Source organism: Equus asinus, chromosome 25 (assembly GCF_041296235.1).
Source record: "Equus asinus isolate D_3611 breed Donkey chromosome 25, EquAss-T2T_v2, whole genome shotgun sequence".
Classification (NCBI taxonomy): Eukaryota; Metazoa; Chordata; class Mammalia; order Perissodactyla; family Equidae; genus Equus; species Equus asinus.
Window position 1 is genome coordinate 56,144,673 of NC_091814.1, and position 16,693 is coordinate 56,161,365.

Genomic DNA, 16,693 nt, shown 5'->3' on the forward strand with positions numbered 1-16,693 from the left:
CACATGCAGGCCTAGACATTGGTCTCCTGAATTTGCTGAGCCAGTGGGTGTCACATGTGCAAAGGGAGTTCTCATGCCTGGCCCTCCTGGGGCCCGTGCCTCTCTCTTCACGCACATTGTCCAGCCTCACTCCGGCAGGGGATACTGGGGCACGGAGGGCTCTGTTTCACACCTGCCCTTCCACGGGGTTGGGGAGGGGGCTCTCAGCTGACTCATAGAGCGGGGCACGCTCTGCCTTTGTGGTGTCAGGCAGCGGCCAGTCCACCCCTAATTGGCTCCTACCCCTCAGTGCAGCTGATTTCAGGCCCTCCTTGGTGGGTCGTGGGGGGTAGGATCCCCGTTAACCAATTAGTGCCTCCACTCTCGGCGCATCCAGCTGTCAGCCCTATTCCAGGGGTCGGGAGTGGGCCCTATGCCGCAGCTGAGGCTCAGCTCTGGACCCCTGGGAGTGAGGGCAGCTGTTAAGCAGCTCTCAAAATGAGGAAGGAGGCAGGGCTCCCTGAAATGGCATCCCCACCCCCCTCGCACCACCCCCCACTATCCCTCACTGCCGCCCCAGGCCTCAGAGACGGAGAGACGGTGGCAGCGTCATCTCGGCTGGAGAGCCCAGCTTAATCCCCAGTTAATGATGGTGGTGGAGGGTAGGGACCCTTGCTCCAGCTGGGACTCCCGGGAGGGGAGGGAGCGGAGGGGTGGTGGAGGCGGCCGCGCTGCTGGGAACCACCTTGCACAATAGCAGCTTCCAGTAATTCTGTCTGGATGGTGGGGGTGGTTGAGTGGGCCCAGGGCACATTGATACTGTAAGACTGGCTTTCTTCCTGAAAAAGCTCTCTCCATATACGCTCACTCCATATCCACACCCTCACCCCAATATCCACAAATGCACACCTCCACACCTGTCACCTCCACACACTTCCTTACATGCACACACATCACACATGCATACCTCTCTAAGCTACTCCGGTGGTCAGATCCACACATTTACCCACGCATCCGTTCCCATGCACACACAGCCCTGAATGTCCGTGTGTACATGTTTATATATACCCTACACTCAGGGAAATGAAAACAGGTGTGTTTATGGAGCGCCTGTCTTCATTGGACACCACGCTCCATAGTTCCTTCTTGTAACCTCTTTACAAGAGAGGTGTTGCCATTTTCTTATTTGACTAACGTGGAAACTGAGACTTAGGAAGGTTGAATAATTTGCCCCAAATCACCCAGCAAGGAGCAGGTCTAAGGGTTTGGACCCCGACCAGCCTCACCCCACAGCCAGCATCCTTGACAACAGTGTGAAGTGATTCTTGACCTCAGTTTCACATCGGAACCACCGGAGGCCCTGTTGTGTCCCAGAGGTACTGAATCAGGATCTCTAGGAGTGAGGCCGAGGAATCAGATATTTTTAATTGCCTCCCGGGCATTCGGAAGGGCGGCTGGGCCGAAAGCCGTTGTGCTGGCCTGTAAAGGCTTTCTATGCACACTCGTCACCCACAAAGGGAGCAACAACTCACTCACATCTCCACCCTCTCAGACACACCCTCACTCAGCCCACACCTTCCTCTGAAGCTACACACACACACACACGCACTCTCCCAGGCAAAACCACCCCTCCTGCCTGTGCTGTCCTTGTCCCATCGCTCTCTGATTCTCTCCTGATTCCCTGTCCTGGCCACTCTGCTCCCCAAACACTGGCATCAGGAACCCTGCAGAGGAAGAGTGTTAGAGAGAGGAGAGCGTGGAGGGGAATCCTTGCTGCCTTTCCTTGCACTGAGGTGCTGGGAGTCCAAAGGTGCATCCCCAGGGCAGGTTAGCAAGGACAGCCGAGAGCCACTCTCCTTCCTGGGAGGGGTGGGAACAAGGAAGGGATGTCCACTCCTATCTCTGGAGCTCCAGGATGTGGCAGACCAGGTCCCCTCTCCCTTGGCCTTCCTGTCACTCTGGCCTCAGGACTCTGGAGGCTGCCCCAGCCCCTTGCCTCAGATGGCACAGTCCTGGCACTGCACTGAGCAGTCCCCGAGGGAGGGCGGAGCTGAGGAGGCCAGGAATCCCTGCCCTGCCCTCTCTGGCTGGGTGTCTCCTGCTCACGCAGCCTGGGCTCCCCACCCCTGCAGCTCCTCCTGACCTGGTGGGCCCTGGCACAGGTGGCCAGGCCTGAGCGTGGGGGGCCACAGGGTTCCCTTCACCCTCTGGATCAGCCCTGCTTCCCAGCAGCCTCACTGACTTGCGGGCAGGGTTGAGGGGCAGTCAGGACATAATGAGAGCATCTGAAAGTGTGCCAGTGGAGTCCTTCCCTGGTGAGACAAAGAAGCTAAAATGTGCCGGCTGCAGCCCTGCAGGAATGTGGGGTGGGGAGCTGGAGTCTGAGGCAGCCAGAACTCCAGAAGTACAGTGGAGGATGGGAATCCTTCCCCACGGAGATCTCTAAGGAGCAAAGAAACATCTGTTGATCTGGGCTGGAGGTCGGGCAGAGAGGCCAAGCGGCGGTCCCAGCAGGCTCCTCAGAGCTGCAGTAGGCAGCTCCGGGACAGGCTGGGTCCCTGGCCCCTCCTCCCTGGCTCGCTCTTCAGCGTCCAGCTAGCCTGGGCCTCTCGGCCTGCACCGCCTCTTCTCCACACCCTCCTTCCCTTCTGCCGCCTCCTCCGCCCCTCTTCCCGACCCGTGGCACTGCTGGCATGGGGACTTTTCCACGAGAACCCTCTCGAGTTTGCCTGCACCCCTCCACCCCCCACCCCCACTCTGCCTCATCCTCTCCCAGAGCCTATTCCACCCACTTGCCAGGCCGCAGCGTCGCCTGAGGAACCCTCCTGGAGTTTTGTGGTATGGATCCCTGTCTCCTCATGTCAGGGGCCCTCGAGCATACTATCCAACAGAACTTTGTGTGATGATGGAAATGTTTGGTGATCTTTGCTGTCCCTTATGGCTATTAGCCCCTGAAATGTGGCTAGGACAACTGAGGAACTAATTTTAAAATTGAACCCCAGTTTGAATGGGCCCACGTGGTTATTGGACCATATTGGACCGCACACGGCCTTAGCGGCTGTGACTCTAGGCTGATGTCATGGAGATCTGGTGCTGCCATAACCTTGCTGTGTGACCCAAGGCAAGCTGCTGGCTCTCTCTGGATTATGCTTCTTTCACTTAGGATAGGGGAAAGACTCATTCCCTCTCCTCCTAACCTCAAAGGGAAGGTAAGATCCACAAAGGGGAAAATTTTAGCCAGGAAATGGCCTCAGAAACCTAAGTGCTACAGCCAATGCAGAAGCAAGGATTTCTGTAGTCATCACTGAAGTAATAGCAACGAGACAGCGATCTGATCGTCCCAGCTGGCCTTCTGAGCCCACCGAGCCCTCTTACCTGGCGAGGAGACAAGGGCCACGGCAACCAGCAGCAGCAGGTGAGACTTCCTCTGGGTGGGTGTCCCCATGGTGGCCGTCCGGGCAGAGGTGGGGAGCGGAGGAGAGGAGCCCCAGCCCAGCACTGGAGGACACTGGCTGGAGGCTGAGGAGGACCTGGGGAGGCAGAGGGACGGGAGGACTTGCTGAGGATGCCCCTCCCAGCTCCAGGCACGTCTGGGTCGGCAATGCTTTTAGCTCAGCCTCAGGAGGGGCCGGAATTGCTCCAGCACTCATCCTCCCAGGCCCCAGGGGAAGGGGCTTGGCCATTACCAAGGAGCTCTTCCCAGGGCTGAGTGCCTCCTACTGGCCCCCTGGGGAGTCTGGCTCTGCCCTGTACCCCACTCCAGCCTGCCGCAGCCAGCAGGGTGCTGCTCAGGAAGTGAAGCAGTGGCTAAGTGGGAGGCGAGAGCCCACCCACCAGCTCACCAGTGATAGCTCTCCATGTAGGGCTGTGCCTGGGTTTGGGGAGCTCGTCCTATCTTCTTCTAGTAACTGGGGCACCCCCCTCCCCTGCCACGCCCCCACACTGCCGGGGGTGGTGGTGGTAATGAGCCCCTCTGAGAGCTGCCTTAAGCCTCTCGGGACCACCTTGTTCTCCAGCGGTGGCGAAGGGTTTCACTGACCCATCTACTCCCTCCGCTCCAGGGCCCCAGGTAGGCACATATGTGGTGTGCATGATGGAGCCATAACATTGGTCCCGTTATCAGTGCTCCCCAACCAGAGGGGCTGATGGGCCCAGACAGGCCTTCTGGGCTGAAAGAGTTAACGCAGCTCCCAGAGGAGCCTCCCTCTTGCACAGAGATGAGCGGAGACATGGTTAAATCCTGGGGCTCCGAGAACCTGTGCCTGGCCGGGGGCCGCTGAGAGCAAGTCAGAGCCCCTCCATCAGTTACCCCGAGAGCGGGGGCAGGGCCAGTCTTTCTGTCTACTCCCCATCTCGGGCAGACTGTCCGAGTCCTGGGGACAGTGTGCAATCTCAGGGGTTTGCTTCTCGGTTATTTGAGTGAGCCTGGTCGCTGGGCTCCACAGCTCCCTGTCAGAGCTGCCACGGGAGCCAGGAAACCCAGCTGCAGACTCTGCTTCTCTGCCCTGCCTGCCCACTCTGCAGAGCCCTAAGGGTTGTGGGGAGGGCCTGGGGCTGGGGTGCGAGCCTGGCTGGGGGCTCTTGCACTAACTGGCCGCAAGCCCCATGCCATCTGTGCCTCAGTATCCTCATCTGCAAAATGAATACTGTCTAAAGTCCCTTCCAGCCTGAGACTGTGATGCTCCAGAGAGTGCAGAGTGGCTGAGGGCCTGGAAGTGCTGTCCCCTGGAGGGGGGTGGGAGGTGCAGAAGGCAGGCTGCAGGTGACTTAAGACTGCGCGTGGGGCCAGTGCAGGGTCTGAGGACCACTGCAAGCTCAGGATCTCCCTATCTCACTTCGCTCTCTGTTCCCTTGGAAAGAAGGAGTTCCCAAACCCCTTTGAACCTCAACGTTTCAGCACCCCTCAAATTTTCCTGCTTCCTCAACAGCCGTGCTGGCGCCTGAAGGATCTAGGGGGAGGGGGGGATTAGTGGCCCAGGGCCTGTCAGGGAGGATGCAGGCTGGGAGGCTGGGTGTTCGGTGGCAGGAATGGTTTTTAAACAGATGGCACTCCCTCCCCACTCCAACTCCAGCCTCATACCCACTTCCCTTTGTCAGGAAGGGGGCCTGGTGCCACTTCTCCATGACCACCTGCCCTCTCTGTCTTTGCCACTTTCGGTTCCAGACTTGAACCCAGAAATTTGGCACTTCCAGCCCCTCTGATGTTCCCCCAACACCCCCATCTCTGTGCCTTTGCTCATATGACTCCATTCCCCGGTAATGCCCTTCCTCCACAAGGCGCACTCATCCTTCATGGCCCTGTTCACCTCTCACCCCCACTGGGAAACCCCTAAGATGCCCCCATGTGCACACAGTTAGAACGCAGCTCTGGTCTTGACCACGCCCTCGTGCCCTGCCCTGGAGGTGCGCTGCCTCCAACCTTCCCATGAGCTTCTCTTTAAACAAAGGGTTCTGCAGCTCCAGAAAGTTTGAAAATGCCTTGGCGCTGGTGTGCCGTCTCCCGGAGTCCGGCACAGAGAAGGTGCTCCGTCCTCGTTTGCTTCCCCCATTGTGGCCTGCCAGACCCGGGAGATCAGGGAGGGTGAGGGGGCCAGTGCTGGGAGAAGCTTGGGCTCCAGGCACACCCTGAGTGTGCCCAGGCAAAGCAGAGACAGACTGCCAGGAGCTGTGCCCAGGGCTGGAGGCTCTGGGGCAGGAGTCTGTTGCTGCCCACCAGCCGTGCTGGCGAGAGCGGGCTGGGCATGTGTGTGTGCGCATGTCCATGTATGTGATGTTTGTATCTGTGTCTATATGTCCCTGTGTATGTGTGTGGTCTGGTCTTTGTGTCTCTGTGTATGTGCGTGTGTCTGTGCATGGGTATGTCTGGTCTTTGTGTGTATGTGTGTGTGTGTCCCTGCCTGGCACAGGGTGTGAGGACCCTGCCCCTGCCTTGTTTCCCTGTGATCGCTCGCTCACGTCCACCCCACAGTGGTCAGAATGATCTGTTCTCTCTCCTACCATAGGTAGTTACTATACATCATGGATAATACAATCCCACTGCGTGTCCTAAACTTCAATTTAATTCAGACTTATCAGTCACCTCTGGGCTCCAGGGTCCGGGACACCTGCTGGGGACTGAGACCCGCAGCCTCAGAGAAGACGTGGGAGGGGGAAGGGCTGGGATTGAGGAGCACCTGGGGTTGCCTTGGGGAGAGACTGGCCAGCCTGCTCAGATGTGCATGGGCTCTGCTGTGTGCCAGGGCCTGTGTGAACACACACGCACACATGCGGGCATACAAACATGCACAGACATGCACACATGGAGTCTGGGTCAAAGGTTGGAGCTTGTTGCCTCCCTGAAGGTGAGGCAGCTGACACCCAGCCTTGCCCTGTGACCATGTCCATCCTGGAATTTATGACCACATGCCAGGCACTGTGGTAGGTGCTGGGGAGACGGTGATAAAATCACTGCCTTTGCAGGGCTCCCTGAGCAGCTGAGTGCAGCCGAGGATGTCTCCTGACCTGCAGGGGCCAGTCATCTCCCCGTGCCACCTGCCCTATGACACATTCTAGAAAGCCCAGGATGGAGGAGGCCTTTTTGTCAGGAGAATGCTGGAGTGGAGCTACGCCAGGCCCAGAGCCGGCCAAGGCTGGCCCAGGCCAGCTGCCCTGGCGCAGGGGTGCAGGCACAGGCTGGCACAGACAGACACAGGCCGGCACCCTCGGGGGCTGGTCCTGTGAGGCACCAGCACGTGGGGGGACGGGTTGCTTGGGGATTCAGGGGCACCACGGGGAGGGGGCTGAATAGCTGGAAACAAAGGGCGGGGGGATAGCCGGGGGTGGAAGTCTGTGAGCTGGACCCCAGCACAGGGCTGGGTTTGCTGGGCTGAGGACCCTGCACAGAGCCAGTCAGAAAATGAAAGCTACGCTCTGCCTAAATGCCCCCGCGTGGCCCACCCAGCCCTGGCCCTGAATCCCTCTCTCCTCCCCGGGACAAGGGAGATCTGAGCACCCCTGGATTGGGCAGTTTTCGGGGGCGGCGGTGGTGGTAGGAAAAAGGGGGAGTTTGAAGCCCAGTCGAGGGTGGAGACTGAGTGACTCGTCAGCGAAGAAGCATTGCAGGAGGTCCCCGGGGCCCCCATCCCCCTCCTGCAGCGCAGCACACCGTTAGCGGGGTGGGTCCTCATACCAACTGGCCTAGTGCTTAGTGGCTACTATAGCCCTAGTGTAGGTAACCAGTATAACCCTAGCTATTGGATTCATTACTTAACCTCTCTGAGCTTCAGTCCCCAAGTGCAAAGTGGGGATGAGAAGGGTAGGACGCGCCCACCTCATGGGGCTCTTATGGGGTCAGCACCATTCCTGGTCCACCGTGAGTGCTCAGGAAAGATCAGATCTTGTCACTGAGAGTCCTCACGGATCCTTGAGATGGGCCCTCGTGCACAAGCCCCAGCACACTGAGGGACACTGATGTGTGTCCCAGACACTGTGCCTGGCTGCGAGTCGGCCTCACTCCCACACAGTCACGACATTTGGGCCACACTCACAAGTGTTTAGGACATGACAGACTTCCAGAATCTCCCTGGGCAGACGCCTTCCTCCTCTTAAGCCCCACAGGTGCAGTGGGCGCGGGCAAGCACCAGCAAGAATGCTGCCCCAGGTGAGGGCACAGGGACACACAGAGTCACACCCAGATACCATGTGCTCAGGAGAGCACCTGTCTAGGACACACACAAGGGCGCTCCCAAGCAGGTACTCCTCAACCACTCCCACCGCCTGCCCGCAGGGCCTAATATGGGAGGAGGACTCTACCTACAAAAGGAATTGTCAGCTGGGACAGGATCACAGTCCTCCAGGAAGGTCTGAACCATCCCCACACCCCTCCGGAGGACAGGGGTCTGTGGTGGCCTGGTGAGGCTGCGTGCCAGGTGGGGCAGGAGCTGGCCAGGAGAGGAGAGCCATGGTTGAGAGGCCTCAGTGGGGAAGGTAGGTGCCATGAGCTGGAGGAGGTCCTGAGGGCAGATTTAGGTGTGATGGGGACCTTCTTAGTCCCCACTGGGGGCATGGATTGGATGGGGACAGGGGAGGCATGCGGTTGGGTCTCTCCCAGGCCCCTCTGCGTGCTCCCCTCTTCCCGCCCCTCAGTCTACTCTGCAGGCTCTTTGTATTTGCTGTGGGTTCCCTGAGGCCCCAGCCCTGGCTGCCGTGCCCTCTGGGGAGAGCTGGGGCTCACGCATTTGTTTGAGCTTTCAGTGCTGGGGAAGCTGGGAGGGGCCAGGATAAGGGGCCAGCCACGCCCAGAGCCGAGGTTTTCCTACCGGCCCCACCTGTGTGGTATGAGGCAGAATGTGGGGGCGAGGGGGCTCTAGAAGAAGGATCCCTTTTTGAGATGCCAGGAGGAAGAACAATTGTTTCAACCCGGCTCTGAAGAACCAAGTCAGGGAGAAATTAGCGGAGCAATTTCTGCACATCCCCATCTCTGCCGAGAGGAGACTCCGCAGTTCTGGGACAGCCTCCTGCAGGCCGGTTCAGAGCCAAGCCCGGAGGGGGCGAGTACGAACCTACTCCTCGCCGCAGGCTGGTTTCTGCTCTGGGGCCAGGGTGAGCTGCGCCTCGCCTCTCGCTGCCCTGCAGGAAGGCTGCCTCCAGGCAGGCCGAGGGTGGGCAGCCTCTGGGTCTCCAAGGTGGGCAGACAGTGACAGGATGTGGGCTGGGGCTGGAGGACACCCGGTAGGTCTGTGTGGAGGGCGCCCCGTGTGGGGGCGGGGCTCGTTAGATGAGGAGGTGCTGGGGTGCACTTGGGCCTGTGTGGGTCCTGGGATGGAGTCTGCTCAGTTTTGGGTGAGAACACCACACACTTTTGCTTTTCTTTGCAACCCCTTTGGGTAAACAAAGAAACATGGGCTCATTTTGTAGCAACAGAAGTCGTTCAACTGAAGGAAGGACTTTACTCCACGATGGTTCCCATCAGGGCCCGGAGCCCCCGGAAACTCCCATGAACATCCCAGGTTAGCAAGGCCCTGGGGGGGTGGGTCTAGATTAGAGCGGTCCAGAAGGATGAGAGGGGCTCAGCATGCAGGAGGGGATAAAAAGGGTGCTTCCACCTGTTACCATTTGAAGGAGGATAACTGAGGCTGGCAGTTTACGGGGTCAGCCAGCCCCGCCTCTGCCTCCACGCAGCGATGTCTCTAACCTTGGACTTGACCCCGGTTCTCCACACCCTCTTCGAGTCATCGGGAAGGAGATTCTCATCTTCCTGCTGAGGGAGTGCCTCCCGCAGTCTAACTTCGGTCCCTCCTGCTTCCCTGGCATCCTCTTTGCTCTAGCTCGTCTTTCCCTGTGTGGAGCCACCTCCTGCTCAACCCTCGGGTCCTGTCCTAGGAGTCCCTCCAGAAACATGGATACCGCCCACGCTCAGGCTTAGAGATTGTCTCTGAGACACACCTTCTCATAAACATTTGGCTCGAGGATGTTTTTGGGGGGGACGTGCATCCCTCCAAAACACCCCAAATATATTGCTTCCCTGGTGGCCTTAGAGTCCGAGGATGCCTGGGGGACACCTTCTGTGTACTCACTCCTGAGGAGTAAGTTTGGTTAGTCAGAGACAATCCTTGCAACCGTCCTGTCGGGCAGCTCCTCAGAGGCCCAGCCCACACGTGTCTCTATGTGAACAATTGCTGGCAGAGAAGGTGCTGGAATGGAGTTGCATAAGGAGTGAAATCTGGCAGGGGGTAGGGTGTGGGGGTAGGTTGAGGGCTGAAGCTGGAGGAGTGCAGTGGCCAGGGGAGGGGGTGTGAGGGACGGCTCGGCCAGGTGGGGAATGGAAGACGGGCAGGCAGTAAGAGAGAGTGCAGAGAGACCGGGGGACACTTCTCCTGGGGTGGTGTGACTGCTTCCTTCCCACTCATGCTGAGCACTGGAAGGATGGGTGGACCTTGATTGACTTTGACATCATGGGCTCAGGGACCCCTCTCTGTCTGTCCCACCTCCCACCTCCATCTTGCTGGCTGAGGACTCCTGATAGATCTCCCAGGAAATTAGGAAGAACTTCGACCTTGTGGCAAAAGCCTTGCTTGAGAGGTTCTGCAGCCTGGCTAGAAAGGGTTAACTGGTGGGGCACCCTGGGGGGGGCACTTGGGTGCCGCTGTCTCCAGGGCAGGAACTCCCTCCTCTTGAGGCTAAGAGTCAGGACACCAGCTCCCTGCCCCACCCCAGGAGCACTGGCCACGCAGGCCTCCCTGCAGGTGGCCCTTGATGTCCAGGGGCTCCTCTGGCCCCTCTGAGTGCAGCTGGGAGGGGGAGACTCAGAGGGTGGACCGAGGGAGCTTTCTGGCCAGAGGGTTGGGAGAGGAGACTGGGGCCGCTGCCCAAAGGGAGATCAGACCACCGAAGGAATGGATTATTTGGGATGTTCCTCCTCCCACCTCTCTCTGAGCAGAGGAGAAGGGATGCTGGTTCGGCAGGGAAGGGAATCTGGGGGGCCTTGGAGAATCAGGCTGAAAGGAAGCGGTGGTAGGGTCTGACCAGCTGCAGGCTGGGCAAGGAGAGGCAGGTACCCTGGGGGCTGGAAACCCACCCTTCTCCAGGGCTGGGGCCGTGGGCGCTCAAAGACCACCCACCCTGGTCTGTCTGGATTCCCAAACCTCCAAACAACCTTGGCTGACGCTCTTCCTCCTGGGGCTCAGGCTCAGCCCCCAGGGGCTGCAGCTGAAGGGTCCCTGCTTTGTTCCCGTGGAGCGGCAGGACTCTCCTTCCACAGGCACGGTCTCCTCTCACTGCCCTTTCCTCCTTCCCAGACCTTAGACCTTGTCCTGGAGAAGGCGATGGGTTCGACTCTGGACACTGGCCGGGCTGCTTCCCCACCTCTGGCCCGTCCTGTAAGCCCCCTGAATTGCCCTCTCTTTCTAGACCCCCTAAACTGTGCCCCTCCCCCTCAGCCCCAGCCCCTTTCCTTACTAGAAAGCCAAACTTCGCGCAGATCCTTCCCTCCCACGGTGAGGATGAGGAGGAGGGGCTTGAGGAGAAGGTGAGGCTGGGGGGTGGGAGGAAGAACAGGAATTTCAGCCCCGGTGGTCCCAGCCTCTCACCCTCTGGGATGTGACTTGCCTCAGTTTCTCCTCCCTATGTCCCCACTCCTGGGCAGGCCTTTGCCCAAACTTGTGCTCCACTCTCTCCTCTTCCACAGCCTCCCCCTCTGTCGAACTGAAGCAAGACTTTGCAAAGAGGTCACCCCGCAGAGGCAGAGCCAGGGCAACCTCAAGTCTGGGCAGCCAGGCTCCATCCCATCTAGGGACTTCTGGGGGCAGGCCAGGGTCTGGCCTGAGCCTCATGGATTGTCTGGCCCCGGACCGGCGCCCAAGGCAGGCCCTGTAGCCGCTGCCCTCTCTGCAGGCAGTCATTGCTGCCAGCCCAGTGGCCGGCAGGCTCAAATTCCTTGATACACTGCTGGGGTCCAGCTTCCTGGCCAGGCTCGGCCTGTCAGGGCCCCGCAGGATGCCACCCACATAGACAGGGCGGAGGGGATCTCTGGTCCGGCAGTCACTGTGGGGCTGGGGTGAGAAGTCAGACTGGCCCCAGCCAGCAGGCTGAGGTTCCTGCCCTGCCACTGCCCCCTCCCAAGTTGCGAGGAAACTGCGTGTGGAAGCCCCTGCCCACAGCGCCCTGGGAAGCCCCTGGGCTGGGAGACAAAAGCGGTTGGCCCCTACCTGGCGCCAGAGAAGGGTGTTGGCTCCGGCAGGTGGACGCTGCTCCAGGGGTGAGCCAAGCCAGCCCGGCCGCCAGCCCCCTGGGCCGACCTCCGCTCCTGCCCCGCTCTCTCAGCGGCTCGGTGCTGTCCTGGTGCGGCGGCGGCGGCTAGGGGCGCGCATGTGTGTGTGTGTGTGTGTGCGCGCCCGGAGCCACTGCAGCATCTCTGCATCAAGATGTGCTCCTCCCTCTCCCAGGCTCCGCTCACTGGCTGGCTCCGGTCCTCAGCCAACGCTTGGGGGGCCCTGGAGATGGCTTCCTTTGGCCCCCCTCCCGCCCCCTTCCCGTCCCCACCCTCCCGGCTTTACCTCATTTGCTGTCATTTAAGGAGCAAGGAGCGAGCCAGGGCACCCGCGTCTTCCATAATGCATGGGCAGCTCAGCTCAGAGCGGGCGCTGTCTGGCCTGCCTGCCCCCCCCCATCCCCGCCCAGCCCAGAGCTGAAGGAGTGGGAGAGGGGTGGGGTGCAGGGGGAAGAGAAAGTGGCTTACTCCTCAAACCCTGGAGACTCTGGAGCCAGACTCCTTGTGTCCCCCAGAAATCCCTTACTAGAGGAAGGGATGCAAATCAGAATCCCCAGCTTTCAGTGGGGCAAGTGGGATGGAGGGGCCTCTGTTGCCTACCCTACATCTTCATCTTTGTTGTTTCCTTGCTTAAAAGTAACACGGGTTCTTTGTCAAAATATCCAAACATAAGAAGAAATTTAAAAATAGGTAGTGAAAGTCCCTTAACCAACTCAAGTTCCATGCCTCCAAGCTTATTATTTTCATGTGTATAATTCCATGAGTTATTAGTATTATTTTATGAAAATGGGATTACACAATGCATCATGATTTGCAAAATACTTTTAACTATATAGTAGATCTTGGACATCTTTCCACCTTCGTACATATGGGTCCAAGGCCCTTTTTAATCAACTAGCAGTTTGATATCATGAAAAGCTCATAGACTGCGGGTCTGAACCTCTGAAGGGCAGTCTGAGCCCTGCTACTGATTGGCTGTGTGTGCTAGGCTCAGTGCCCTGACCTCTCTGAGCCTCACTGCTAACCTGAAGGGGTTAAAGATGGCCAAAGTCCCTGCCAGCTCTGAGATTCTAGGTGCTCACCAGGTCAGTGACATAGCTCTCTTGCTTTGCTCCTGTCATGCGGGGGGTGTGCCCAGGACGGCCGGGGCCTCAAGACAGACCAACCAGCCATCTGCGGTGGCAGTCAGCCCTGTCAGGCTGTCACTGTTGTCTCACCCCCTCCGGTCCACCTGCTGTCCGGCTCACACAGGCAAGACCGTGAGCAGTCCAGATGCTGAAACAGCTGGCAGGGCCAGGCCAGCCTCAGAGTTTTAAATGGCAAACCTGTCAAACCTGGAGTGAGGCTCCACGTCTGCCTGAGCGGAGGCGGGCACAGGGGCCGGGGACAGACCTGGGCCGAGTGAGAGGGCCTGCAGAAGGGGGAGGGACGTGGAGGGGGGAGGGCCTGCTGCCCAGCCTCCAAGGCCCTGAATGCCTGCCCGGGTCCCACCTGCTCTCCCTTGCCGCCCTCCTGCTCCTCCTTGAAGGGCTCTCTCAGCTCGGGCGACGGTCCCCATTGTCCTGGCGGAGAGACGCCTCACTGCGCTGACACTGACAACCTGGAGTGCTGCTCCGCACATCCTTCCAGGACGCCCTTCCCTTTCCTGCCTCTACCCACCGTGGCCCCGTCTGTCTTCCTGGGCTGGCACGTTGGCCCTGAGCTCCCGAGGTGAACCTTGCCCGCTGATGCCACCCAGGTCAGCCCAAGCTCTGGAGAGACGGCTGCAAGTTGTCTCCAAGCAGAAGGCAGCTGCCAAGAGAGGGATGGCCCAACGGCCGCGGCACTGGCTGCCTCAGGGGCCAAGGGTCTGGAAATGCTTGCAAGGATTGCTTTAGATTGAGACAGCCGTCTTTGTGACTATTTTAGGACAGTGCTGCCCCTGTGGTGGGGGCTGAGTCCTTGGGGAGGGCCACGGTCCCCCCTCCATTAGCATAGGTGACCTGGGTCTCTAAGATTCTCTCAGATCCCTCTGCAACCCACGGCCCCGCCCCAGGTGCACTCCCGCAGCCACAGTAAGTGAGAACCATGGCACTAACCACACCCGGGCCTGCACTTGGGAGACGCGTCCCACCTTCCCAACCCCTCATCTTCTGACCGCTCAACCTCTCAGCTGAGCCTGGGACAGACGTATTTGGGGGTTATTGGGGTCCTCACTGCCAGCCTCTAAGGTGCTCCTGTTTCTGACAAGAGCATAGGGAAGGCATTTCGGGGTCCAGGCTGAGTTTTGCTTGTGAGATCCATTAGCTTGATAATGACCAAAATATTTTATAATATCATTATTAACTATTATAGAAATTATTAACGCAGTTAGCGTGTCTCCAATCTGCCAGGAGCTGTGCCCAGCGCTTCACCTGAATTACCCACCCAAGGGGCACGTGTCGTTACTGCTGTCCTCACTTTACAGGTGATGCTCAGAGAGGTGAAGGAACTTGCTCAAAGTAGACAGTAAACAAGGCAAGAAGCAGAGCCGCAGTCTGTCTCCAGAATCCGTGGTTGAACCTCGCTGCTGTTGCTCCCGCTGCCCACTGCCTGCCCTTCCAGGGTGGGCAGAGTAGGGACAGGACAATGTCTTCCCTTTTGGTGCCTGCCAGGTGCCCAGATCCTCAGTACGGTGGACCGTAAGGGGCACCTCATCAGGACATCTGCGCGTTGCCCTGAGCGGGACACCCCGTCTCCAAGTCCAGTCCCCACAGACTCCCAGACAGGGCAGAGAAGGCCAGCGGAGACGATCAGGTGGCTAATCAAATGGGTCACTGATTTGCCTGTAAACATGTGGCGACCCCCGGAGGGGGAGCCCCCAGAAGGCATCTCGAGGGCCACCCAACCCATCCCAGACCATCTGCTCCCTCCTGCGGCAGCTCCACCGGATCAATAGCAAAGGAGTCCAGTGGCTCTCCAAACAGTCACGGAGGGGCCATGGGCCCAGCCACCGGGGACCAGTGAGGAGGGCCTGAGACCTTGCCAGGGCCCCCCGGCTCTGATGGCGTTCATCTCCCTCCTCCTCGGCCCAAGCCTCACACATCCTTTCCTGGCCTCTGCAGCCACCAGCACCTGGACCTCTAGTTTTGGACATCAGACCCTTTTCTAAAGCTCCTAGGAGACCATGTGCTTATGGAGCAGCCTCTCTGCCTAGAACAGAGTCCCAGATTCCTCATCTGGAAAATGGAGGTTAAGACACAAACCTCACTGAACTGATGTGAGCGTTGGATTATGCACGGACGGTGCCAAGCACATAGTAGTTACTTAGTAAAACCAGTACTTCCTTTGGGCCTTTGTGGGATTCAGCCTCCCCATCTGAAACACAGGGTATGTGCCCACGCAGCTGCAGCTTTCTCTGCTGCGCTGGTCGGGGCGCCTCGGGTCTGCAGTCCAGAGCACTGGACTTTGTCTCAGCTCTGTCACTCCTAGCAAGATGGCACTGTGCAACTCAGGGAAGGACACAATTCCTCTGAGAATCCATTTCCTCATCAGTAAAATGGGAATAGTCTCATTCCTGCTGAGATGGTTGTGAAGACTTGTGAAACATAGTGATTTTTTTTTCTTTTTAGGAAGATTAGCCCTGAGCTAACATCTGCTGCCAATCCTCCTCTTTTTTTTTTTTTTTTTTCCTGAGGAAGACTGACCCTGAGCTAACACCCGTGCCCATCTTCCTCTACTTTATACGTGGGACGCCTACCACAGCATGGCATGCCAAGCAGTGCCATGTCCATACCCGGGATCTGAACTGGTGAACCCTGGGCTGACAAAGCGAAACATGCACACTTAACTGCTGCACCACCGGGCCCGACCCAACATAGCGATTTTTAAAAGCACCTTTTGTATGGCCAAGTGCCACACAAAGTACCGGTGATTACTCCCTCGACTGTGCAGTCTCTGAAGGCAGGGCTTACCTCACTAATGCCTCTCTTTCCCAGCCCCCACCCTCCACTGAGCTCAGTGCCCAGCACACAGTCCATAAATATTGTTGACTGGGTGAACACAGGCAGGAGAATAACTGCCATAAGTTCCGATGGTGCGAGGCAGGAGCTGGGAGGTGGGTGAAGGTGGGGTGTCGTCCTGAACTGGGCCTGGATAACAGAGAGGAGGTGGGGGGTGCACTCCTGGCGTGGCGCTGTTGGCGACCGGACAGGGCATGATATGTGCCGGACCAGGAGAAGCCGAGCTGACCGAGCCGGGGGTCTGGAGGGGAAATCTCAATTCTCTGACGACATTTGCCTTCCTAATTTCACTTGAGGCCCTGGAGGGGTCTGTGGCCCAAAGGGGCCTAATTATTCTCTTAGCCATTTCAACCCAGGGCTCTTGGAGCTTCTTTTGCAGGCTTATAATAGACAATGCTAATGTCATTATTAATATTTAATAGTAATGATGCTAATAATGCCCTGCATTTATATGGTCTCTCCAAAGAGCTCAAATAACCCTGAGTTTTTTTTGTGAAACGATTTGGCCGGTGTGGGAGGGGGGAGAGCGGGAGGGCAGGTGCAGTGGAGAGAGACTGAGTCACAGGGAAACTGAAGCTCAGGAAGGTCAAATGATTGGGCCGAGGTCATGAGCGGTGGAGGCAGAGCTGGGCCTAGGATTGTGTTCTCGGGCTCCCTGCCTGGAGCTCGACCCAAGACGCCAGCTGGGCATCTGGATCTGAGAAGGACGTCCCTGGTGCGGGCATCTTCTGGCAAGACTGAAATGTCCCGGTTGGGGGCAGCTGTGGCCCTGGATGTGGCTGGGCTCCAGAGCGGCCGTCTCTGTGCGTTCTTTACTAAGCCTGCCTGGGGTGGCTAAGCGCAGCCCTGAACCCCTGTTTTCGAGGATCTCTGGATGTCTGATGTTCAATCTCCTGGAAGCAGCTTCAATCAACCCACGTCAGTGCACAGACCCTTTCTCTAATCACTCAGCCTTCTTTTTTTTTTTTGAGGAAGATTAGCCCTGAGC

At 58.4% G+C, this 16,693-nt stretch overlaps 1 protein-coding gene across 4 annotated transcripts in view; it reads right to left on the minus strand.

Moving 5' to 3' along the window:
* The window catches only part of CNTN2 (contactin 2), a 31,847-nt gene extending 19,724 nt beyond the window's left edge, over positions 1-12,123 (minus strand). Inside the window, exons 1-2 of one of the 4 annotated variants that reach the window (XR_011498303.1) lie at positions 11,664-11,918; positions 3,355-3,509 (exon numbers count right to left, since the gene is read on the minus strand). Coding sequence is in view for 3 of the 4 variants with exons in the window: in XM_014829450.3 (XP_014684936.3) it covers positions 3,355-3,509; positions 11,664-11,875 (367 nt within the window). In the remaining variant the exon portion in view is untranslated. Of the gene's footprint in view, positions 1-3,354; positions 3,510-3,665; positions 3,687-11,663; positions 11,919-12,011 lie in introns of those variants that run through there. The other 3 variants (XM_014829445.3, XM_014829450.3, XM_070497925.1) reach the window with 3 other exon arrangements.
* Positions 12,124-16,693: the final 4,570 nt, after the last annotated feature.